General features: G+C 55.3%; 1 protein-coding gene across 1 annotated transcript in view; it reads right to left on the bottom strand.

Annotated features, from left to right (window-relative positions):
* mybbp1a (MYB binding protein (P160) 1a) overlaps window positions 1-27,083 on the bottom strand; it is a 124,999-nt gene that overhangs the window by 63,706 nt on the left and 34,210 nt on the right. Inside the window, exons 2-8 of the mRNA XM_078226028.1 lie at window positions 17,405-17,500; window positions 14,674-14,757; window positions 12,421-12,495; window positions 10,731-10,838; window positions 5,927-6,117; window positions 5,099-5,266; window positions 1,983-2,100 (exon numbers count right to left, since the gene is read on the bottom strand). Of these exons, the coding sequence (XP_078082154.1) occupies window positions 1,983-2,100; window positions 5,099-5,266; window positions 5,927-6,117; window positions 10,731-10,838; window positions 12,421-12,495; window positions 14,674-14,757; window positions 17,405-17,500 (840 nt within the window). The remainder of the gene's footprint in view (window positions 1-1,982; window positions 2,101-5,098; window positions 5,267-5,926; window positions 6,118-10,730; window positions 10,839-12,420; window positions 12,496-14,673; window positions 14,758-17,404; window positions 17,501-27,083) is intronic.

The raw sequence follows: 27,083 nt of genomic DNA, 5'->3' as shown, positions 1-27,083 counted from the left end.
CTGCATTGTACGGATTCTAGGGTTCGATGGGCATTAGTTAACTTCTATTGTTGGTTTTATCTAGTCTTTGCTACAATTTCCAATGTTTGTTAGCCTAAATTGATTCTCTTAATTTGTTCTGGGCATTTGGGCATTGCTGGCAAGGCTGGCATGTATTGCCCATCTCCAGCTGCCCTGAAAAGACAGTGGTGAACCTGGAACCAGTGCAGCCAGGTGGCAAGTTCTAGGATTTTGGTGCAGTAGTAATGTGGCCCAAGTCTATAACTCACGCTTTGCAGGCTCAGCAGAAGCAACATTTTTGGCCATGAGCTGCAACCTTCATCGACACACACTAGATGGCACAAACCACTGGCGTGAACACCGACATACAACAGCTGTGGCTCTTCTTAAGACTGGAAACTGAATTGATGGTCTTTAGCCAAGGTGGCTTTTCCATTAGTCCCATGCTGATTTGTATTTTATAAGCACCAACAGGCTATTCCACTGCTATTACTCTGATTTGAGTAGAGTAATTAGTTGGGAAGTTAGTGGAATTTTACACCAGAGTAAATTATAAGGAGCACCCAGCAGCACAATCGAGATTTTGTCCAACCAGTCAGAGTGACTGAAACAAATAGTATAAATGTACTTGAAGAGAAACCAGACAAGTATATAAGGGAGAAGTGAGTAGACAGCAGGAGCATGTCCAAATGAAGCCTAAACACCAGTGTTGACTATGGACCAAAAGGATGTATGGCAGTATGGCAAGCCAAAGTATATAGACAGTTACAGTAACACAAAAACAGTCCATTAGTACAAACGCAGTTTGACTCAAGTACACTTTCCCCCCCTATACGTATACAAGAAGCCTCATATCAAACAGGGATTCCACTCTCCAACAACGAGAGGTCAATTTGCCAAGAAGCAAAGCAGAACGTCCATGACAAATCAGACCTCCTAGATACACGTTCGAACTAGATGCATGATTGACAGGTACAGAGAACCAGAGGCAATGCAAACAGTACACGCGCGTGCACACGCACAGCTGTGAATGACCATTTTCTTAAAATTTTAAATGAAATAAATAATGCTTTTTAAATGCGATCAGGATTTACCCTCGTGGGCAGAGAGTTCCAGATCACCAACACCTTCGGCTGAAAAGATTACCCAACTGCTCTCGAATCCTTCCACCAGTTGCTTTAAATTACTGTCCCTTGGTGATTAACCTCTCTGCTAAGGGAAAATGATCTTGGCCACCCCCCTTTATCAAGGCCCCATGTAATTTTATACACCTCAAACAATTCTCCCATCAGCCTCCTCTGGTCTTTCCTCAGAGCCAAAATATGCTCAGTACTCTCTCTGGTGTGGTTACATCCTCCCTGTCAAGAGATGACCAGGACTGCAATCAGTACTCTGATGTTTCATAGAATTCTGGCTTAACCGCTCTGTTCTAATATTCTATGCCTTGACCAATAAAGTATCACATATGCCTTTATGACCATTTTATTTGGCTGCCCTACTACTTTCAGGAATATGTGGACTCCAGTGCTTCTTTACAATTCTCAGTAATCTACGATTTGTTACATATTCCCTTGCCTTGTTTGCTTTTCCCCCAAAGGAATTATCTGACAATTCGCTGGATTGAATTCCATTTACCACGTTTCTGCTCTCTGACCAGTCCAATGATATCTTCCTGAAGCTTCCCCCTATTTTGACTTATCATCAACCAATTACTTATCCCTCAATCAACATTTGAAACAGGTTATCTTGTAAATACTATATTACTGCTCGAGGATTTAGCTGTCTGCAGTTGCCTGCCCTGCCTGCTACGTACGACACTGATTTCATTTCAGAAGTACTTAGCTGTGAAGTGTTTTGAAACATGAAAGGTGCTTTATAAATGCAAGTTCTTTCACACTCTCCTTCTTAGTTATTCCGATGCTTCAACACATCAACATTTTTAAATGCAGAAAGACGTTAGTCAGCCAAAGGAAGGGCCATACCTGGGATTGAAGCACATGGTTCCCATAATGTCGCATCACCTCTCCTGTGAGAACCAGGTTAAGCTGGGGCAGTGTGAGCAATGGTAATGTGGCACCAAATAACCGGTAACACAAGAAGCTGAAGAGGAGAAAAACAGACATGCCATTAGCAAGAGGATTCGGCCCAATTAGAGACATGGCTAACAAATCAATCCATTAGCAGCAAATTGGAATCAAAGCGCACCAAAGAAAAATATTCTTTCCATGAAACAACTAAATTCTGTTGTGGGGGTAAAGGGATTCTATGTTATGTACTACTAATGATGAAAAGTCACAGCCTCAAACATTAACTCTTGTTTCTCGGTCCACAGATGATGCCTAACCTGCTGAGTATTTCCAACATATTCAGTCTTTTTTAAAAAAAACAGATTTGCAGTATTTTGCTTTGGGATTAGTGCTTCCTCGGATGTTGTCCATGGGATGCCTGCAGCATGGGTGTAATTGTTTGCTCCTCACTCGGCCAATCTCTATGCATAGGCTTGGGGGTAATTATAACTGCCAGGAAAGTGCCACAATCAGACAGTAACTAACTACTTGTTGAATGCTGTTTATAAAGAGCAAATTTAACCATTTGTAATGTTTAACCTCTTGGCCAATGCCTGACTTCTCTCTCTTTAAAGAGAATTAAGACAAAACCAAATGTAGTGTGCAGATGTGGTGCTGGACATAACAGGAGAGGGACTGAGAGATAAGACTGTCGGTCATGTTGGATTCTCAAGGTTATCACTAGAGGACACCACTGCTCCACCATCCAGAGATAGGAGGCAGAACCAAAATCAAGACCTAGGGTACTCGTGAATGTAATTTACCCACAGTGTGCAATTGGCCAGTTTAACATTAAGGTGCACCCCCAAAATACTCCAATGCCAACACCACCAATAATGTCGTATTAAGATATCATTGCAAGCGTAAGGAATATTGCCAAGCTCCGTGGAATAACAGAACATCATGACACGTGTAAGCGACTTGGATCAGAAAGTACTGGTTAATTTCAAGTTTCTGATGAGAAGTCACTGACTTGAAATGTTAACTCTCCTCGCTCTCAACAGTGGCTGCCTGATCTGCTGATATTTTCTGTTTTCATTTCATGTTTCTGAATCACTATCCCTACGTTTGTGAATGTCTCACCTTTAACAAAGTGAGTGATTCAATGAAAGCAATATATCTGCTGACGACAGCTGGTCTGAACGAAATAATTTTTTAAAGAGTCTCAGGTCGGTCCCATTTTTAACTAACATGCATTGAACAGCAGAAGGTGAGCCCAGACAGCCACATGGACTGCCTTTAATAGCTCTCCTGTTGAATACTTTAACAGTTGCCTGGCCAAAAGATCGACAAACATCCAGGCATTCTTGTCTTCTCAGGGGCAGAGGCAAAAAATGCATTTGAAATAAAAATCAGCATAAAAGTCACAATTCAGCAGAAACAGATGCGTATCAAACTGTATGAGTGTTCAGATTATTTTAAAATCCAGGCTAGTTTACTTTTTGGACAGGTCGACAGACATTGTTCTTTAAGCCACAGAATGAATCGTCTCAGGTTTTGTAACACAACCCTCAATGTAATTAAAAATTACCTATGGAAAATTATTAAGCACTTGAATTGTGAAAAGGGGCAGGGACTTGGAAGTTTGTACTTCTTCCTACTCCTTTTCTATCATGTTATTGCATGTTCTATTTATTTAATGTACTACGCGTTGGAGCATATTATTTTGTCATGTTCCAAATAAGTGAATAAGTTGTTTTAAATGAATAATTAGTTTACTGGAGACATCAGTTTCAAAGTTGTCGAGATGAATTTTATGTTGGACAGCAAATAGTGACTGCAGAGTGCACAGGTTTGTAGGTCATGCAACCTACAGGAAGTCAGAACTTAGGCATCGCCTTTGCTGTAGGTTTAACCACTGGTTTCTCAGTGAACTGAACAGAATGTATCCAAAGTGCTCTCTCTCTTCCACTCATGGAGAAGGAGGCCACTGCATCACCTCGCATAGCAATAAGGTACAGAGGCCAGGGAAGGTAAAAGTAAACTACTGTGGATACCGGAATCTGAAACAAAAACAGAAAAGGCTGGAAAATCTCAGCAGGCCTGACAGAATCTGTGACACAGACAACTCAGTAAACTTCTTACTGTGTTTACCCCAGTCCAACGCCGGCATCTCCACATCAATGGAAGAAGCCAGAGAGTGGTTGTGGAGGATTGCTTCTCTGAGTGGAGGCCTGTGACTAGTGGTGTGCCGCAGAGATCGGTGTTGGGTCCATTGTTGTTTGTCATCTATATCAATGATCTGGATGATAATGCAGTTTTAGCATGGCCAATCCTCCTAGCCTGCACATTGTTGGACTGTGGAAGGAAACCAGAGCACCCGGAAGAATCCACACAGACACGGGAAGAACAGGCACAGACTGGAAGGCTAGAATCAAACTCAGATCCCCGGCACTGTGATGCAGCAGTGCTAACCACTGCATCACCGTGCCAAACCCTGATGGATCATCTGTGTTGCCATCCTTAATATGTTTTAATAACTACTTAATGTTATTTATTTGCCTTTTTAATATATTAACTTTACCACCAGTTTAACCTTACGACTGGGATAGACCATAACCACTTAGCAGAGCTAGCTTTGTTACCTACAAAATAAAACCCAATTCCTATTGGTGAAGAGCTTAGAAAAAGCAAAAGGAAAGGAATACCTCCTTCTGCCCAATTACCAAACTCCCAGGTATGCACCCAGTGCCAAAGCCTCACTCATTTTCCAAGATTGCACTAAAGAACCCTGATTTTACAGTAAACTGGAGCTGTAGAAACCATATTCAGCCTAATTAACGACTCAGCTCTCCCAATACATTGCGTTTACAGGGTGTTCCAGGTTCATGAACAGCACAATGCAAATTTCTCATTATTCTTAAATATTCAGGGTCCAAATTAACATGAGCACAGTTACTTTCTAGTGCCCTGGCAGAGGTTGCTGCTGAACTAAATCATCTGGAGTTATCTAATCTGAATCTCAAACATCCTGCAGTGATGTCCCTTGCTCTCAATTGTATATTGATGACACAACGGCCACCATTACATACCAGCTGGGTCCTGTTTGGTGTTTAAGCAAACCATTCTCCACCAGCTCCTTCCAGAATATTTCAAATGTGCCTTCCTTCAAGACGATGTCTACCAGCTGTGAGACGAGGGGTGGTATTATCCGAACTTCCTTCACAGTCTTGGCAACAGATTTTAGCAACTCATTTAGCCTGAATCAAAAGGAAGGGTGGAGGGAAAGAAAGATTACTCAAAATATGCAACACAGCCAGCCTCAGACGGAACAGCGTGTCCAATTCCAGGTATCACACTTCAGCATGACCATCAAGCCCCTGGAGGCATTCGAGAGACAGCAGAAAAGATTCACAAAAATAGTCCCAGGGCCGAGGGAGTTCAGTTATGTCAGTAGATTGGAGAAGAAGGGTTGCTCTTCTTGAAGAAGCAATTGAGAGGAAATTTGACAAGAGGCGTTTAAAATTATGAAGGGAGTCTGGACAGATGGAGAAACTGTTGCCGCTGGTGGAAGGGTCAAGAATCTGAGGGCACCGATTTAAGATGAACAGCAGCATGAGAAATTTTTTTTTACACAGCAAGTTGTTTGGATTGGAAGTGCACTCAAGGCAGTTCAACTGTGGCTTTCAAAAGACTGAAGAGAGACATTTGCAGGGCTACAGGAAAAAGATGGAAGAGTGTAGCTAGATAAGCTGTTCATAGTGAACCAGCATGAATATGACAGGCCAAATGGCCTCGATCTGTGCTGTGGCTATTCTGTGATTAATCACATTTGATTTGCCTTACATTGGTCCTGCCTTTTTCAATCTTCACCTTCCTGCTCGTTCAAAATTATCCATTAAGATTTACAAAGGACTTACTTGGGAATGTTTTCTGATGTCATGAGGATAGTGGATCCAAGCAGAGTCTTCAGCATTTGGGGCTTCAGAACGTTTGGGAAGCGTTGCAGTGCGACCAGGAGCAAATGAAACTGATCTGGGTCGCTGAAGGCAGAGGACAAATCTGCCTTTAAGGCCTCAAACAGAATCTCCTCAAAGACAGCCTCTGGAGTCTGCGGCAACACATGGAATGAATTCAGCATACTATCCTGCACAATTATTCAGTCATTATTTTTGCCAATGTAACACGGTCTCTCGAGATGTCAATTACTCTCTGCAATATGGTTGCACAGACGCTATCTGTTCTCCAGCAACAACCATGTGGTGTATAATTTACAGTGCAGGAACAGGCCATTCCACCTACCTGGTCTACATCAGAATCTTCCCACCCTAATCGGCATGACCTTTCTCCCCCATATTCATCAAGCTCCAGGCTGCTCGTTTCAATTGCCTCATGCAGCAGAAAGTTCCAAATTACAAACATTCATATGGGTGGAGGTTTCTCCTGCATTCCTTGTTGGACTTAATCAGTCACACTGACTTTTGGCGAGACACTGGTGAGACCACATCTGGTGCACTGTGGGGTATTATTCTCCTTATTTAAGGATGTAAATGTATTAGCAGTTTAGAGAAGGTTTATTTAACTAACAGGATTGGACAGATTGTCTGCTGAGGAAAGAGTGGACAGACTAGGCTCGCACCAACTGGATTTTAGAAGAGCAAGGGGCAACTTGGTGAAACATATAAGATCCTGAGGGGCCTCGACAGGGTGGATCATAGAATCCCTACAGTTCAGAGGGAGGCCATTCATCCCATCGAGTCTGTACCAACAACAATCCCACGCAGATTCTATCCCCCAACCCCAAGTATTTATCCTGTTAATGCCCCTGACACCAAGGGGCAATTTAGCATAGTCAATCAACCTAACCCGCACATCTTTGGCATGTGGGAGGAAACTGGAGCAGCCTGAAGAAACCCACACAGACACGGGGAGAATGTGCAAACTCCACACAGACAATGACCCAAGGCCGGAATTCAACCTGGGTCCCTGAGGCAGCAGTGCTAACCATGTGGAGAGGATGTTTCCTCTTGTGGGAAAATCTAGAACTGCCTTAAAATAAGGGGTGTCCATGTAGGAGAGATGAGGAGAGGTGTTTCCTCTCAGGGCGGAGTGTCTTTGGAACTCTGTTCCTCACAAGGTAGCGGAAGCAGAATCTTTGAATGTTTTCAAGACAGAGTTGGATAAATTCTTGATAACCAAGCGGGTGAAAGGTTATCATGGCTTGGCAGGAGGTTACAGTCAGATCAACTTTATTGAATGGCAGAGAAGGCTTGAAGGGCCTACTCCTGCTCCTTGTTCGAATGTTAAGATTGTCCCAAAATCTCATCAAACTCCATCATAATTTTAATGAGCTCTATTAGGCCACCTCTCTGCCTTTTTACTAGAAGACTGACACTAGCCGGTTCAGCATTCTTGACAGTTCTGGTATCATTCTTGTAAATGTTTTTGCACTCTCTCCAGTGCCTCTGGTCATTATTTGTGCAGTACGCATGAGGCGGCAGGGTGGCACAGTGGTTAGCACTGCTGCCTCACAGAGCCAGGGACCCGGGGTCGATTCCCGGCTTGGGTGACTATGTGGAGTTTGCACATTCTCCCCATGTCTGCGTGGGTTTCCTCCAGGTGCTCCCACAGTCCAAAGATGTGGGGTTAGGTTAATTGGCCATGCACAATTGCTCCTTAGTGTCAGGGGGATTAATAGGGTAAGTATGTGGGGTTATAGGAATAGGGCCTGGGTAGGATTGTTATCGGTGTAGGCTCGTTATTGGTGCAGGCTCCATGGGCCGAATGGTCTCCTTCTGCCCTGTAGATGTTCTATGATTCTATGAGAGTAACCATTTAAACATAAAGAGCATCACAACCAAACAGGGATCAGTCCTCAACAGATCCCCATGTAAAACTGTCCCAAAATGGTTTACTAGATGGCAACCAGAATTTTGGCTGCATTTGACACTTCCTAACCAAGAGAAATGGGGGTGTAAGGTTATCGGCAGTAGGCAGAATGTGGAAACATGGTTATCAGGTTAGTCATGATCTTACAGAATGGCGGAACAGTCTCGAAGAGTCAAATACTTTATTCCTGCTCCTAATTTGTATGTACATACTCCTAATGCTGTGACAGAGATCAGTTATCTCCAGACAGATCATGCACACAACCTGACCATTTCCAGTTTGTTGGCCTCAGCTATAACATGGGATCAACTTAGAACATTGGGCATGTTCCTATACACAAGTACTTTTCAAAAAACAAAATAAGCTACAACCTCAAAAATATGCAGCCTGCCTAGAAGAAATTACCGAACCAGGCAGTGTAAAGAGTTGAACTAACAAAGCCTATCTAGAGGATGTCTTGCTTTTAGAAATTCCACTTTTATTTAAAACACTAAACAAAGCAGAAAAAATTAAATATAGCTCTTGGGGCTAAAGGGATATTGAGGGGGTGGGGGGGGAGAGATCAGTATATTGAATTCGATGACCAGCCATAATAAAAATGAATAGCAGAGGAGGCTCGAACGGCCGAATGGCCTACTCCTGCTTCTAGTTTCTAAAGCGGATTAGAAGAATTACCGAACTAGACAGCGTAATAGAGCTGAACTAACACATCTGTAAGGACAGTTAATAACAAAGATTGATGTTGATGTCTAGCCATATATATATAGTAATTCACACTATTTGTTTTGCCATCGAATTATTCCTCATCCCATTGCTAAGTCAGCTGGAGTCACAATTTTGCGGTTTGCTCCATATCCTCAAGGAACCTCTCATACCCACTCATTATTTAAAATATTCAAATTAGAGAACCACAACTATCTGAACTCCAAGGAATAGAAGTCAAGTTGATGTAATCTGTCCACTCAGTTTAACCCTTCAGACCCTATAGTTTTGGTGAATCTGCACCGTGACTCATATCATAGAATCCCCACAGTGCAGAAGGAGGCCATTCGGCCCATCGAGTCTGCACTGACAACAATCCCACCCAGGCCCTATTCCCATAATCCCACATATTCACCCTGCTAATCCCCTGACATTAGGGTCAATTTAACATGGCCAATCAACCTAACCCGCACATCTTTGGACTGTGGGTGGAAACCGGAGCACCCGGAGGAAACCCACGCAGACACGGGAAGAACGTGCAGACTCCACACAGACAGTGATCTGAAGATGGAATTGAACCCGGGTCCCTGGCGCTGTGAGGCAGCAGTGCTAATCACTGTGCCACCGTGCTGCCGTACTCCTCCAAGCAGTGCCCAAGATCAAAAACAGATGGGGTCTGTACAACTGAAGCATTACTTCAGCAATTTTGTATTGCAGCCCCCCTGGAGTTAAACGCCCACATTTCATGAGCCATTTCTGATACCTATTGTACCTGCCCATTAGCTTTAAGTGACTTTTGTATCAAGACACTCAAAACTCTCCAACATGGAGTGTATTTCGATTGTCTTACTTGGATTCCAAACAGACAACCTTCAGTAGTTTTACCCACTCCATCTGTCCATTCCCTTCTAACCTACTGAGCCTCTTGGTGCTGTCAGTAAACTTGGGTATACACTCCCTATTTCTCCATCCACATTACTGACAGGGCTACCAAATAAACCTGTTGGACTTTAACCTGGTGTTGTTAAACTTCTTACTGTGTTTACCCCAGTCCAACGCCAGCATCTCCACATCATCAATGGGGAAAAGCAGAGGTCACATTGGGAACACCAGTGGTCTCATCTCACCAGAGAATGTTCCCATTATCCCTAATCTGCTCCCCATATACAATCAACAAAATACAAATCCCAACAAATTTATAAGTTCATAAGATATAGGAGCAGAATTAGGCCATTTGGCCCATCGAGTCTGCTCTGCCATTCGATCATGGCTAATATGCTCCTCATCCTCATTTCTTGCCTTCTCCCCATAATCCTCCAACCCATTACCAATTAAAGATCTGTCTAACTCCTCGTTAAATTTACTCACTGTCCCAGCATCCACCGCACTTTGGAGTAGCGAATTCCAGATTCACAACCCTTTGGGAGAAGTAGTTTCTCCTCAACTCCGTTTTAAATTTGCTACCTCTTATCCTAAAACTATGACCTCGCGTCCTAGAATGCCCCACCAGCGGAACCATCTGCTCCACGTCTACACGATGGCACAGTCATTAGCATTGCTGCCTTGCAGTGCCACGGGCCCAGGTTCGATTCCCGACTTGGGTCACTGTCTGTGTGCAGTTTGCACATTCTCCGTGTCTGTGTGGATTTCCTCTGGGTGCTCCGGTTTCATCCCACAATCCAAAGATGTGCAGCTTAGATGTATTGGCCCTGCTAAATTTTTTCTCAGTGTACCCGAACAGGCGCTGGAGTGTGGCGATTAGGGGATTTTCATAGCAACTTCATTAGTGTGAATGTAAGCCTACTTGTGACTAATAAATAAACTTTACTTTATCTCTTGACCAATTACCAGCCCACATCATGCGGTCACTTCTAAATTTGTTAGCTTTTTTTTTGTTGAGAATCTCGTGGGGAACCTCTTGATGTCGGTAAAGGCAATGTCTTTGGACGGTCCCTTTTCCACCAAGCTCATTCCCTCCTCAAAAAATTCAAACAAACTAGTCAAGAGATGACCTATCCATCACAATTCCAGTCCGATTCTCTGAGCAGCTCTTACAAAGCCATTCATTTACAAATTTGAGTTACTTCATAACTTTAAAGAAACACATTTAACTGATATCACCTGAAACCTCACCTCAGACAGGATGTCCACAATCGTATTCTTTGGCAGATTGGAGAGATATTGCTTAAAATGACTGAGTTTCTGCAACAATTGAATCGACTGTAGTAGTACAGCTGGCTCCTAGTAACAAAATTTTGAAACACTTCAATTTTTTGAATTAAATTCAGAAGTCCAACATATCATTAGAATCCCAAAATCCAAGAAGCCCCAGCCATTTATCACATCTCTGTTTCTTTAAAAATGGACACCTGAAAATAGTATTTCATGGACATTTGTGTCTAATAAATGGAAAGAGTGAAGTAAGTCATCCACTTTGATGAACGCTTGTAAATACACTGAATAAAAAAGTAGACTGCATTGTGACACCTTTGAACTTGTATGTTGAAATGATACTTGAAACTTGTACATCAGATGTGCTAAGTGTAATTTTACAAGATGTAAATTTTAAATTCAGACAGGCTACAACTGGTGTTATTGCACAATAATTACTTACACAAATGTGCAAGAGGTCACATAGTGAAAGTAAGGGTGGGCAGAGTATTGATAGAGAATCATCAGGAAACACAACATGACAAAAACCTGACCCGAGGGGCAGCCAGCAAAAGGGAGGGGATTCAGACAAACTGTGGGCAGTAGTAACTAGCTTAAAAAAGGTGCTTAGTGATCTTGAGAGAGAAATAGCCCTGAATGGTGGAGTGAGAGATAGGGGCTGGACAAATAATTGATGGCCAGGCTGTGCTAATTTAATATGGCGAAGTGACAGTGGGCAGAATGATTCCATACTATTTCTATTCTTATCGGTTCCTCGCTCTCCTTTTGGCCTCCATCTAAAATAAATGCCTTCTGTCATGGTAGGCTTGTTCACTTACGCCATGTGAGACCTTCATGAAACCGGATAGAGAACTCCACAATTATTCAGTAACAACTTGCAATAACTTTAATATGGAAGAAAGCTCCAAAAGGCTTCAAGAGATGTAGAATGAAAATCTGGATAAGAGATTCTGGGCAGTGACTTTTCATCACAGTTGTGTGTTTTGTGGAAGGAGAGTTGAGGAGGTGAAGGCATTTAGGGATTCCAGGGCTAGTTATGATTTTTATTGCTACATTATTGAGTCCAAATACTTCAAATGGAGTTGTGATCCAAGACGACCATCCTATGTTGTACAGAATAAAGCATGTTAAATTGATCCAAATCAAAATCCAGTCAAAGGATTAACAACATCAACAATAATGATGTTAACGGATTTTGAGAAATTACAGACTTTGAAACCATACCATTGGGAACCAATGATTTTAAACCCTCTTGACTGAGTAATCAGCCATCTGCCAACCCCATTGAAATGACGGATTTTATAATTAAATAATAAAGTCTTGTAGCTTTGATTAGTAACTGTTTACATGACATACAAGGCCCGAGATTACATTGGAATATTACTGCGCCAATACTTCAAGTAGCAAAAGGAGAGTTCTCCAGAATTTCACTGCATAACTTCGGAGAGCCCCGACATAAAATTCCCTCACTCCTACAGCAAAATGACTAAAATAGTAGGGCCCAGAATATGTTGCTGCTTCCTTAAACATACACCACTTACATTTTAATTTTAATACCCAGGATTGGCACAAGAAATGCAGTGTTAAATGGATTTCTAATTCATGCATACACTGTTATTCATTCATTTTTCAGAGGAATATGGAAATTTACCTTTATGAGTCGTCCTGACTGTGAAAGTGCCAAGACACCAAATAGGTTTCCAAATGCAGCATTCCTGATTAATTGCTGCAAAGACAAATACATTTGAGTTATCCAAATGTTGCACTATCCAGGTTTTCTAAGACACATTTCCTCACTCTTCCTGTGCCTGTCCCGTGCTACTCAAGGGTGGGTAACGTTCGAGGAAGCCTGCTACACAATGTTTCTGCTGAGAAGTTTCAGACTTCCTCCAGTACCTGTGACATGGCGTGTGGACAAAAATCAGCATTCTATCACGTCTGGAGTCCAACTGAACTTGTCCGAAATGCCTCAAGAACTTAGTGAAAACACCATCAGCTATAATACTAGTCATTGAAGTAGGAACACCTTGGTCCTAAGCATTCCAGACTCGAGGTTACAATGGTACAACAATGGGCTACCAGGTCTCTGATTTATCTCAAGTTTGTGACATGTTTAAAGAAATTTTCAAAAAACCAATCAAAATAAACTCTTACAGTTCTTTTTAATATCACCTGGGCATAAGTATAAAACGATTCCAATCGACTGCAATACCACCAAATATTTTGGGATTAGTTTATCACTCCCCAAGATCCTGCTCGTGATTCACCAGCCAGAAGGGCAGATAGGCAACCTGTCGTCACTATTCACTCCACTGAGAGAACTGCTCAACACAATGGGCAGAGAATCGAATACAACTCAACACCCAACTTCATCGCATCAAAGCACTTCCAATTCACTCCAAAGCCCAATTTAGAATGAGGGAAATTTCCTCCTTGTAATTAATGCCAGGAAGACTGATACCATGGCCTTTGGTTTCTGCTACAAACTCAGATCCCCAGCTACTGACTCCATTCCTCTTCCTGGCAACCGCTGAGATTTAGCCAATCTAGTTGCAACCTTGGTGTCACATCTGACCTAATATTCATGCCATTTATAAGATCGCCTATTGCCACCTGCATATCATCTAATTTTGCCCTTTGAATATTCAAATACATACCTGGCTGTTCTCACATTCTACTCTCTAAATTTGATGCCATTCAAAGCTCACCTTCCTCTGTCTTAACTCACAAGCCCTTTATACCATCACCGTGTTTACTGACTCATTAGCACTGCTGCCTCACAGCACCAGGAACCCGGGTTCAATTCTGGTCTTGGGTGACTGTATGGAGTTTCCATGTTCTCCACATGGCTGCGTGGGTTTCCCCCCACATGCCAAAGATGTGCAGGTTAGGTGAATTAGCCATGCTAAATTGCTCCTTAGTGTCCCAAGATGTATAGGTTAGGGGGTGTTAGCAAGGTCAATATGTGGGATTACGGCGATTGGGCATAGATAAGAAGTTCTGCTGGAGAGTCGGTGCAGATTCGATGGGCCAAGTGGCCTCCTTCTGCACTTGACTGTAAAATTCACACTCTTGTTTTCAAATCACTCCACAGCCTTGCCCTCTCCCCATCTCTGCAGTCTCCTGCAGTCCTACAGAGATATCTGTACTCCTCTAATTCCTGTTTCTTGTGCATTCCCAATTACAACTGTTCTACCATTGATGGCTGTGCCAAAACAGAAAAGTGCTGGAAAATCTCAGCAGGTCTGACAACATCTGTGGAGAGAGAATAAAGTTTTGAGTTATTTGGATGACTCTTCATCAGAGCTGGTGGCTGTGCTTTCAGTTGTCTAGGCCCCAAGCCCTGGAATTCCCTTGAACTTGTCCGAAATGAGTTTTGATTGGTTTTTTGAAAATTTCTTTAAACATGTCACAAACTTGAGATAAATCAGAGACCTGGAGCAGTGGAGTGAATAGGACAGGTGCCTTTAAGGCAAAGCTAGAAAGCGTTTGAGGGATGTAGATGGTTTAACCTCAATTAATAGAATTAACAGGTAGATTTAGATGAAGGAAAATGGAAGGAGACTCAAGTTGAACATAAACACCAGTAGGGACTGCATGGGCTGACCGGCCTGCTTCTGACCCACATATCCTATATATTCCAATATTTAAGCCGTTAACTGTTCTAAAATCAAGCAAATGGTGGCCAGTTCCCATACTTGAATCATAATACTTTCAAAACTGTTTCTAATCCTTCCAGCTAGTCCCAAAATCCTCACCATTATTTTGCACTAAATGCTGCTCACAGGCTCACTAAACAATGCAGGCATTCAAAGCCACTCCTTGCTCTTCCCTCAGCTGGTCTTACCTGTTGTTGCTACCTCTCAGGCCAAGTAACATCAGGAGTCCAATATTAGCCACTCACCTTCTTTGTTTTGGTCACATCATGCTTCATTGCAATCTGCTCCATGATGGTCTGCAGAGGGATGTCCTCATTGTATTGCAGGAGCTGTCAGAAAAGAAATGAGCAAAACGTCTCAACTGGTGGAGGTCTGCATGATGATTCAAAGCAGAAGAACGCACATGGAAAGCAACTGCCATTTAGATCACTGATTCGGAGAACTCATTCCGATATACGGCACCGAATCACACTCTATTGTGACTCTAAGTGCATCCACTGACTAAATCTGCCACTCCAACCAAAAAAAAGGCCAATTCAAACGCCAGCCTGGCCTTTTACCTCATCCAGATCTCTGGACAAGTTCCATGAATCTTAGACCAACATTTCTAACTCTGGTCGTTAATCAATGACCCTCAAGGAGTATTTATATAATGCCTTTTCTGTGTGAAACTGTCCACAAGCATTTCACAGCAGTCTTAGTAAAATATCTGAACCAAGAGGGAGGCGATATGAGGATAGGTGAACAAAGGTTTGTTCAAAGAGGTAGGTGTTAAGGAGCACTTAAAAGGAAGAGAGGTAAAGAGGTAGACAGGTTACGAGCTCAGAACCTAGGTAGTGGAAAACACAGCCACTAATGCAAGAGTGATTGAAATTGAGGATCTGCAAGGGGCCAGAATTAAGAAGCAAGGAGAACTCAAAGGGATGCAGGTTTAAAAGAGACAGGGAGGGGGTGAGGCAGTGGAGGGAACTGAAAACAAGGGTGAGAATTTAAATTTGAGGCATATCCAGATTGGGAGTGAACGTAAGCACAGGGGTGATGGTTGATCAGGATTTGATTCCAGTCAGGTTATGGGCAGCTGAGCTTTGAATAAGTTCAAGCTAATGGAAGGTGGGAGGCCAAACAGGAGAGCAGTGGAATAAATAATTAAGCCCAGAAGAAACAAAGGCATGGATGATAACCTGAGGCAGGCATGGAGTCAAGGAACATTTGAAAAGTGGAAGGAGAGGTTCTTAATGAAGAAGTCCACGTTCGATGGATTGACCATGCTAAATTTCCCGTTAGTGTCCCAAGGTGTCTCGGTTAGATGGATTAGTCATGGTAGATGTGTGGGGTTATGGGGATAGCTATTTTTGTAACTGTACTGGAACAACTTCAACTAAGGACATGGTTTTTTCTGGAGCACAGGTCTTCAAGACTACTGCCAAGATATTGTCAGGGTCTAGCATCCTGCACTTTCAGTCATTTCTTGATATCACGTGGAGTGAATCAAACTGGCTGAAGATTGGCATCTATCCAGGTGGGAGCAGGAAGTCTCTGGGCACCAAGTGAGGAACAGGTTTAGCTAATAACCTGGTGTAGCTCACCATCAAGGCTCATAAAAGAATAATAGTCAAATGCAACATTGGTATCAGAAGATTCAGGGTCCCAACGGACTTTAAACCAGCAAAGGGATTACTACTTTTAGGATCAAATACCAGCAGAAGAAAGTAGTTAGCAATATAAAACACATACATTTGGATTCAGAGACCAGAGGCCAAGTAAAATTTTGGCCACGATGAACCACAATAGTCAGGAATGGTAGCAGAATGAGTAGCACTGCTGTCTCAAAGCGCCAGGGATCCAGGTTTGATTTCACTCGAGTGACTGCGTGGAGTTTGCACATTTTCCCATGGCTGCGTGAGTTTCCTCCGGTTTCCTCCCACAGTCCAAAGATGTGCAAATTAGGTTGATTGGCCATGCTAAATTGCCCCTTAGTGTCCCAAGATGAGTAGGTAAGATGGATTAGCCATGATAAATGCGCGAGGATCTGGGGAAATGACAGGTGGTTGGGATGCTCTTTCAGAGTCACTGCTGACTCCAAATGACCTCCTTCTGCACTGTAGGGATGCTATAATAAACTAGTTCGTTGTCCAATATGAACCATAAAGAGCTGCTCTGCAGACAGCAACTGATACCCAAGGATCCAGACTGCATACTGCCAAACCCACACAACCTAACCCAGCATAAATCACTGCCTTTAGCAAAAGGACGAAAAAAAATCACCATCACATTTATGGATGGTCAGGATGGCAACCCTAACAACTACCAAAAGAGAAAATGCTGGAAAATCTCAGCTGGTCTGACAGCATCTGTAAGGAGAGAAGAGCTGACGTTGAGTCCAGATGACCCTTTGTCGAAAGTGAAAAGCATAGAAAGTGGAAGATATTTATACTGTCAGCGGGGTATAAAATTGAGAAAAAGGGTTAAAAATGAAATGAAAACGAAGGGGTCAAGGTGGGGTTTTAACCCCAACAATTATGTCCTTTCGGCCTGTAGCAGCGACAAAAACACTAACTAAAGCTTTGGCTAAATGTGGCAGGTGACCAATGAGATTGAATAAATATTTCACAGTCAACAAACCTCTGAGTGACTGATGGAGGCTGGGCATTTCACCCAGCGTGAAGGGGGCAAGTCAAAGGGAACACTTCAAAGTTGTGTTCTGTGAATGAATCACTTGAGCTAAAGCCCGGTAACACCTGTTTTCCTGGATTGATGTGTTTGGGGATGGAAAGATACTGGAAGGAAATGGGTTTAAAAGACAACTATATCAAAGAGGAACCTCATGGGTAACTTGGTGCTGCAGTGGGTTATTCGGACTTTGAAATTCCAGGGCCAGAATTCGACTAAGCAACCAATGGTATCTTTTGTCTGCTAGTTGGAAACATCGGATTATGCTGTTTGCTAGTTAAATTTCAATTAAATGCAGTTACTGACCTGTGCCAAGGCCAAGCTGAAGCCTGGACGGGCTGTTACACGGGTTGCTGCTAGACCATCAATCAGTCGCTTGATTGTATATTGCAGCTCATCATCCTGGAAACAAGGTTAATGGTTACTAGATATTACAGTTGTGATGTGTGAACCTAATGTACCTTCCCATGCATTCAGCGGCAATCATAGGGGGCAGGAGGGGTTTAGCAGTAGTGCAAGGGAACATATAACCCAGAGGATGACAGTCAGTTAATTGGTTGGGTTGGGGGGGGGGGGGGGGAGGAGAGCGGATTGGGGGGGGGGGGGGAGGAGGAGGAGGAGAGCGGATTGGGGGGGGGGCAGTGGATGGACGGGGGGATGGTGGGGGCAGCAGGTGGGGGCAGCGGATGGGGGGGACAACGGATGGACGGGGGGAGCAGCAGATGGATGGGGGGGGGCAGCGGATGGACGGGGGGGGCAGCGGATGGACGGGGGGGACAGCGGATGGACGGGGGGGGATGGGGGGGGGCAGCGGATGGACGGAGGGGATGGGGGGGGCAGCGGATGGACGGGGGGGATGGGGGGGGCAGCGGATGGACGGGGGGGATGGGGGGGGCAGCAGATGGACGGGGGGCGTGGGCAGCGGATGGACGGGGGGGCAGCGGATGGACGGGGGGGCAGCGGATGGACGGGGGGAGCAGCGGATGGACGGGGGGAGCAGCGGATGGACGGGGGGAGCAGCGGATGGACGGGGGGGGCAGCGGATGGAAGGGGGGGGGGCAGCGGATGGACGGGGGGGGGGCAGCGGATGGACGGGGGGGGGCAGCGGATGGACGGGGGGGGGCAGCGGATGGACGGGGGGATGGGGGGGCAGCGGATGGACGGGGGGCGTGGGCAGCGGATGGACGGGGGGGGGGCAGCGGATGGACGGGGGGGGGCAGCGGATGGACGGGGGGGGCAGCGGATGGACGGGGGGGGGCAGCGGATGGACGGGGGGGGCAGCGGATGGACGGGGGGGGGCAGCGGATGGACGGGGGGGGCAGCGGATGGACGGGGGGGGCAGCGGATGGACGGGGGGGGCAGCGGATGGACGGGGGGGGCAGCGGATGGACGGGGGGGGCAGCGGATGGACGGGGGGGCAGCGGATGGACGGGGGGGGCAGCGGATGGACGGGGGGGGCAGCGGATGGACGGGGGGGGCAGCGGATGGACGGGGGGGGCAGCGGATGGACGGGGGGGGCAGCGGATGGACGGGGGGGGCAGCGGATGGACGGGGGGGCAGCGGATGGACGGGGGGGGCAGCGGATGGACGGGGGGGGCAGCGGATGGACGGGGGGCAGCGGATGGACGGGGGGGCAGCGGATGGACGGGGGGGCAGCGGATGGACGGGGGGGCAGCGGAGGGAGGGCAGCGATGGACGGGGGGGCAGCGGATGGACGGGGGGGGCAGCGGATGGACGGGGGGGGCAGCGGATGGACGGGGGGGCAGCGGATGGACGGGGGGGCAGCGGATGGACGGGGGGGGCAGCGGATGGACGGGGGGGCAGCGGATGGACGGGGGGGCAGCGGATGGACGGGGGGGCAGCGGATGGACGGGGGGCAGCGGATGGACGGGGGGGCAGCGGATGGACGGGGGGGCAGCGGATGGACGGGGGGGCAGCGGATGGACGGGGGGGCAGCGGATGGACGTGGGGGGGCAGCGGATGGACGGGGGGGCAGCGGATGGACGGGGGGGCAGCGGATGGACGGGGGGGCAGCGGATGGACGGGGGGGCCGCCGGATGGACGGGGGGGCAGCGGATGGACGGGGGGGCAGCGGATGGACGGGGGGGCAGCGGATGGACGGGGGGGCAGCGGATGGACGGGGGGGCAGCGGATGGACGGGGGGGCAGCGGATGGACGGGGGGGCAGCGGATGGACGGGGGGGGCAGCGGATGGACGGGGGGGCAGCGGATGGACGGGGGGCAGCGGATGGACGGGGGGGCAGCGGATGGACGGGGGGGCAGCGGATGGACGGGGGGGCAGCGGATGGACGGGGGGGCAGCGGATGGACGGGGGGGCAGCGGATGGACGGGGGGGCAGCGGATGGACGGGGGGGCAGCGGGCGGATGGACGGGGGGGGCAGCGGATGGACGGGGGGGCAGCGGATGGACGGGGGGGCAGCGGATGGACGGGGGGGCAGCGGATGGACGGGGGGGCAGCGGATGGACGGGGGGGCAGCGGATGGACGGGGGGCAGCGGATGGACGGGGGGGCAGCGGATGGACGGGGGGGCAGCGGATGGACGGGGGGGCAGCGGATGGACGGGGGGGCAGCGGATGGACGGGGGGCAGCGGATGGACGGGGGGCAGCGGATGGACGGGGGGGCAGCGGATGGACGGGGGGGCAGCGGATGGACGGGGGGCAGCGGATGGACGGGGGGGCAGCGGATGGACGGGGGGGCAGCGGATGGACGGGGGGGCAGCGGATGGACGGGGGGGCAGCGGATGGACGGGGGGGCAGCGGATGGACGGGGGGGCAGCGGATGGACGGGGGGGCAGCGGATGGACGGGGGGGCAGCGGATGGACGGGGGGGCAGCGGATGGACGGGGGGGCAGCGGATGGACGGGGGGGGCAGCGGATGGACGGGGGGGCAGCGGATGGACGGGGGGGCAGCGGATGGACGGGGGGGCAGCGGATGGACGGGGGGGCAGCGGATGGACGGGGGGGCAGCGGATGGACGGGGGGGCAGCGGATGGACGGGGGGGCAGCGGATGGACGGGGGGGCAGCGGATGGACGGGGGGGCAGCGGATGGACGGGGGGGCAGCGGATGGACGGGGGGGCAGCGGATGGACGGGGGGCAGCGGATGGACGGGGGGGCAGCGGATGGACGGGGGGGCAGCGGATGGACGGGGGGGCAGCGGATGGACGGGGGGGCAGCGGATGGACGGGGGGGCAGCGGATGGACGGGGGGGCAGCGGATGGACGGGGGGGCAGCGGATGGACGGGGGGGCAGCGGATGGACGGGGGCAGCGATGAGGGCAGCGGATGGACGGGGGGGCAGCGGATGGACGGGGGGGCAGCGGATGGACGGGGGGGGCAGCGGATGGACGGGGGGGCAGCGGATGGACGGGGGGGCAGCGGATGGACGGGGGGGCAGCGGATGGACGGGGGGGCAGCGGATGGACGGGGGGGCAGCGGATGGACGGGGGGGCAGCGGATGGACGGGGGGGCAGCGGATGGACGGGGGGGCAGCGGATGGACGGGGGGGCAGCGGATGGACGGGGGGGCAGCGGATGGACGGGGGGGCAGCGGATGGACGGGGGGGCAGCGGATGGACGGGGGGGCAGCGGATGGACGGGGGGGCAGCGGATGGACGGGGGGGCAGCGGATGGACGGGGGGCAGCGGATGGACGGGGGGGCAGCGGATGGACGGGGGGGCAGCGGATGGACGGGGGGGCAGCGGATGGACGGGGGGGCAGCGGATGGACGGGGGGGCAGCGGATGGACGGGGGGGCAGCGGATGGACGGGGGGGCAGCGGATGGACGGGGGGGCAGCGGATGGACGGGGGGGCAGCGGATGGACGGGGGGGCAGCGGATGGACGGGGGGGCAGCGGATGGACGGGGGGGCAGCGGATGGACGGGGGGCAGCGGATGGACGGGGGGGCAGCGGATGGACGGGGGGGCAGCGGATGGACGGGGGGCAGCGGATGGACGGGGGGGCAGCGGATGGACGGGGGGGCAGCGGATGGACGGGGGGGCAGCGGATGGACGGGGGGGCAGCGGATGGACGGGGGGGCAGCGGATGGACGGGGGGGCAGCGGATGGACGGGGGGGCAGCGGATGGACGGGGGGGCAGCGGATGGACGGGGGGGCAGCGGATGGACGGGGGGGGCAGCGGATGGACGGGGGGGCAGCGGATGGACGGGGGGGCAGCGGATGGACGGGGGGGCAGCGGATGGACGGGGGGGGCAGCGGATGGACGGGGGGGCAGCGGATGGACGGGGGGGCAGCGGATGGACGGGGGGGCAGCGGATGGACGGGGGGGCAGCGGATGGACGGGGGGCAGCGGATGGACGGGGGGGCAGCGGATGGACGGGGGGGCAGCGGATGGACGGGGGGGCAGCGGATGGACGGGGGGGCAGCGGATGGACGGGGGGGCAGCGGATGGACGGGGGGGCAGCGGATGGACGGGGGGGCAGCGGATGGACGGGGGGCAGCGGATGGACGGGGGGGCAGCGGATGGACGGGGGGGCAGCGGATGGACGGGGGGGCAGCGGATGGACGGGGGGGCAGCGGATGGACGGGGGGGCAGCGGATGGACGGGGGGGCAGCGGATGGACGGGGGGGCAGCGGATGGACGGGGGGGCAGCGGATGGACGGGGGGGCAGCGGATGGACGGGGGGGCAGCGGATGGACGGGGGGCAGCGGATGGACGGGGGGGCAGCGGATGGACGGGGGGGCAGCGGATGGACGGGGGGGCAGCGGATGGACGGGGGGCAGCGGATGGACGGGGGGGCAGCGGATGGACGGGGGGGCAGCGGATGGACGGGGGGGCAGCGGATGGACGGGGGGCAGCGGATGGACGGGGGGGCAGCGGATGGACGGGGGGGCAGCGGATGGACGGGGGGGCAGCGGATGGACGGGGGGGCAGCGGATGGACGGGGGGGCAGCGGATGGACGGGGGGCAGCGGATGGACGGGGGGGCAGCGGATGGACGGGGGGGCAGCGGATGGACGGGGGGCAGCGGATGGACGGGGGGGCAGCGGATGGACGGGGGGGCAGCGGATGGACGGGGGGGCAGCGGATGGACGGGGGGCAGCGGATGGACGGGGGGGCAGCGGATGGACGGGGGGGCAGCGGATGGACGGGGGGGCAGCGGATGGACGGGGGGCAGCGGATGGACGGGGGGGCAGCGGATGGACGGGGGGGCAGCGGATGGACGGGGGGGCAGCGGATGGACGGGGGGGCAGCGGATGGACGGGGGGGCAGCGGATGGACGGGGGGGCAGCGGATGGACGGGGGGCAGCGGATGGACGGGGGGGCAGCGGATGGACGGGGGGGCAGCGGATGGACGGGGGGGCAGCGGATGGACGGGGGGGCAGCGGATGGACGGGGGGGCAGCGGATGGACGGGGGGGCAGCGGATGGACGGGGGGGCAGCGGATGGACGGGGGGCAGCGGATGGACGGGGGGGCAGCGGATGGACGGGGGGGCAGCGGATGGACGGGGGGGCAGCGGATGGACGGGGGGGCAGCGGATGGACGGGGGGGCAGCGGATGGACGGGGGGGCAGCGGATGGACGGGGGGGCAGCGGATGGACGGGGGGCAGCGGATGGACGGGGGGGCAGCGGATGGACGGGGGGGCAGCGGATGGACGGGGGGGCAGCGGATGGACGGGGGGGCAGCGGATGGACGGGGGGGCAGCGGATGGACGGGGGGGCAGCGGATGGACGGGGGGGCAGCGGATGGACGGGGGGGCAGCGGATGGACGGGGGGGCAGCGGATGGACGGGGGGGCAGCGGATGGACGGGGGGGCAGCGGATGGACGGGGGGGCAGCGGATGGACGGGGGGGCAGCGGATGGACGGGGGGGCAGCGGATGGACGGGGGGCAGCGGATGGACGGGGGGGCAGCGGATGGACGGGGGGGCAGCGGATGGACGGGGGGGCAGCGGATGGACGGGGGGGCAGCGGATGGACGGGGGGGCAGCGGATGGACGGGGGGCAGCGGATGGACGGGGGGGCAGCGGATGGACGGGGGGGCAGCGGATGGACGGGGGGGCAGCGGATGGACGGGGGGGCAGCGGATGGACGGGGGGGCAGCGGATGGACGGGGGGGCAGCGGATGGACGGGGGGGCAGCGGATGGACGGGGGGGCAGCGGATGGACGGGGGGGCAGCGGATGGACGGGGGGGCAGCGGATGGACGGGGGGGCAGCGGATGGACGGGGGGGCAGCGGATGGACGGGGGGGCAGCGGATGGACGGGGGGGCAGCGGATGGACGGGGGGGCAGCGGATGGACGGGGGGGCAGCGGATGGACGGGGGGGCAGCGGATGGACGGGGGGGCAGCGGATGGACGGGGGGCAGCGGATGGACGGGGGGGCAGCGGATGGACGGGGGGGCAGCGGATGGACGGGGGGGCAGCGGATGGACGGGGGGGCAGCGGATGGACGGGGGGGCAGCGGATGGACGGGGGGGCAGCGGATGGACGGGGGGGCAGCGGATGGACGGGGGGGCAGCGGATGGACGGGGGGCAGCGGATGGACGGGGGGGCAGCGGATGGACGGGGGGGCAGCGGATGGACGGGGGGGCAGCGGATGGACGGGGGGGCAGCGGATGGACGGGGGGGCAGCGGATGGACGGGGGGGCAGCGGATGGACGGGGGGGCAGCGGATGGACGGGGGGGCAGCGGATGGACGGGGGGGCAGCGGATGGACGGGGGGGCAGCGGATGGACGGGGGGGCAGCGGATGGACGGGGGGGCAGCGGATGGACGGGGGGGCAGCGGATGGACGGGGGGGCAGCGGATGGACGGGGGGGCAGCGGATGGACGGGGGGGCAGCGGATGGACGGGGGGGCAGCGGATGGACGGGGGGGCAGCGGATGGACGGGGGGGCAGCGGATGGACGGGGGGCAGCGGATGGACGGGGGGGCAGCGGATGGACGGGGGGGCAGCGGATGGACGGGGGGGCAGCGGATGGACGGGGGGGCAGCGGATGGACGGGGGGGCAGCGGATGGACGGGGCAGGAGCGACGGGGGCAGCGGATGGACGGGGGGCAGCGGATGGACGGGGGGGGCAGCGGATGGACGGGGGGGCAGCGGATGGACGGGGGGGCAGCGGATGGACGGGGGGGCAGCGGATGGACGGGGGGGCAGCGGATGGACGGGGGGGCAGCGGATGGACGGGGGGGCAGCGGATGGACGGGGGGGCAGCGGATGGACGGGGGGCAGCGGATGGACGGGGGGGCAGCGGATGGACGGGGGGGCAGCGGATGGACGGGGGGGCAGCGGATGGACGGGGGGGCAGCGGATGGACGGGGGGCAGCGGATGGACGGGGGGGCAGCGGATGGACGGGGGGGCAGCGGATGGACGGGGGGGCAGCGGATGGACGGGGGGGCAGCGGATGGACGGGGGGGCAGCGGATGGACGGGGGGGCAGCGGATGGACGGGGGGCAGCGGATGGACGGGGGGGCAGCGGATGGACGGGGGGGCAGCGGATGGACGGGGGGGCAGCGGATGGACGGGGGGCAGCGGATGGACGGGGGGGCAGCGGATGGACGGGGGGGCAGCGGATGGACGGGGGGGCAGCGGATGGACGGGGGGGCAGCGGATGGACGGGGGGGCAGCGGATGGACGGGGGGGCAGCGGATGGACGGGGGGGCAGCGGATGGACGGGGGGGCAGCGGATGGACGGGGGGGCAGCGGATGGACGGGGGGGCAGCGGATGGACGGGGGGGCAGCGGATGGACGGGGGGGCAGCGGATGGACGGGGGGGGCAGCGGATGGACGGGGGGGCAGCGGATGGACGGGGGGGCAGCGGATGGACGGGGGGCAGCGGATGGACGGGGGGGCAGCGGATGGACGGGGGGGCAGCGGATGGACGGGGGGGCAGCGGATGGACGGGGGGGCAGCGGATGGACGGGGGGGCAGCGGATGGACGGGGGGGCAGCGGATGGACGGGGGGGGCAGCGGATGGACGGGGGGGCAGCGGATGGACGGGGGGGCAGCGGATGGACGGGGGGGCAGCGGATGGACGGGGGGGCAGCGGATGGACGGGGGGCAGCGGATGGACGGGGGGGCAGCGGATGGACGGGGGGGGCAGCGGATGGACGGGGGGGCAGCGGATGGACGGGGGGGCAGCGGATGGACGGGGGGGCAGCGGATGGACGGGGGGGCAGCGGATGGACGGGGGGGCAGCGGATGGACGGGGGCAGCGGATGGACGGGGGGGCAGCGGATGGACGGGGGGGCAGCGGATGGACGGGGGGGCAGCGGATGGACGGGGGGGGCAGCGGATGGACGGGGGGGCAGCGGATGGACGGGGGGGCAGCGGATGGACGGGGGGGCAGCGGATGGACGGGGGGGCAGCGGATGGACGGGGGGGCAGCGGATGGACGGGGGGGCAGCGGATGGACGGGGGGGCAGCGGATGGACGGGGGGGCAGCGGATGGACGGGGGGGCAGCGGATGGACGGGGGGGCAGCGGATGGACGGGGGGCAGCGGATGGACGGGGGGGCAGCGGATGGACGGGGGGGCAGCGGATGGACGGGGGGGCAGCGGATGGACGGGGGGGCAGCGGATGGACGGGGGGGCAGCGGATGGACGGGGGGGCAGCGGATGGACGGGGGGGCAGCGGATGGACGGGGGGGCAGCGGATGGACGGGGGGGCAGCGGATGGACGGGGGGGCAGCGGATGGACGGGGGGGCAGCGGATGGACGGGGGGGCAGCGGATGGACGGGGGGGCAGCGGATGGACGGGGGGGCAGCGGGATGGACGGGGGGGCAGCGGATGGACGGGGGGGCAGCGGATGGACGGGGGGGCAGCGGATGGACGGGGGGCAGGGAGGACGGGGGCAGCGGATGGACGGGGGGGCAGCGGATGGACGGGGGGGCAGCGGATGGACGGGGGGGCAGCGGATGGACGGGGGGGCAGCGGATGGACGGGGGGGCAGCGGATGGACGGGGGGCAGCGGATGGACGGGGGGGCAGCGGATGGACGGGGGGGCAGCGGATGGACGGGGGGGCAGCGGATGGACGGGGGGGCAGCGGATGGACGGGGGGGCAGCGGATGGACGGGGGGCAGCGGATGGACGGGGGGGCAGCGGATGGACGGGGGGGCAGCGGATGGACGGGGGGGCAGCGGATGGACGGGGGGGCAGCGGATGGACGGGGGGGCAGCGGATGGACGGGGGGGCAGCGGATGGACGGGGGGGGCAGCGGATGGACGGGGGGGGCAGCGGATGGACGGGGGGCAGCGGATGGACGGGGCCACCATGACGGGGGGCAACGGATGGACGGGGGGGCAGCGGATGGACGGGGGGGCAGCGGATGGACGGGGGGGCAGCGGATGGACGGGGGGGCAGCGGATGGACGGGGGGGCAGCGGATGGACGGGGGGGCAGCGGATGGACGGGGGGGCAGCGGATGGACGGGGGGGCAGCGGATGGACGGGGGGGCAGCGGATGGACGGGGGAGCGGATGGACGGGGGGGCAGCGGATGGACGGGGGGGCAGCGGATGGACGGGGGGGCAGCGGATGGACGGGGGGGCAGCGGATGGACGGGGGGGCAGCGGATGGACGGGGGGGGCAGCGGATGGACGGGGGGGCAGCGGATGGACGGGGGGGCAGCGGATGGACGGGGGGGCAGCGGATGGACGGGGGGGCAGCGGATGGACGGGGGGGCAGCGGATGGACGGGGGGGCAGCGGATGGACGGGGGGGCAGCGGATGGACGGGGGGGCAGCGGATGGACGGGGGGCAGCGGATGGACGGGGGGGCAGCGGATGGACGGGGGGGCAGCGGATGGACGGGGGGGCAGCGGATGGACGGGGGGGCAGCGGATGGACGGGGGGGCAGCGGATGGACGGGGGGGCAGCGGATGGACGGGGGGGCAGCGGATGGACGGGGGGGCAGCGGATGGACGGGGGGGCAGCGGATGGACGGGGGGGGCAGCGGATGGACGGGGGGGCAGCGGATGGACGGGGGGGCAGCGGATGGACGGGGGGGGCAG

This window comes from Mustelus asterias, chromosome 12 (assembly GCF_964213995.1).
Source record: "Mustelus asterias chromosome 12, sMusAst1.hap1.1, whole genome shotgun sequence".
Lineage (NCBI taxonomy): Eukaryota > Metazoa > Chordata > Chondrichthyes > Carcharhiniformes > Triakidae > Mustelus > Mustelus asterias.
Note: the sequence above shows the minus strand (reverse complement) of the source record. Positions and strands in the feature narration are given on the sequence as shown.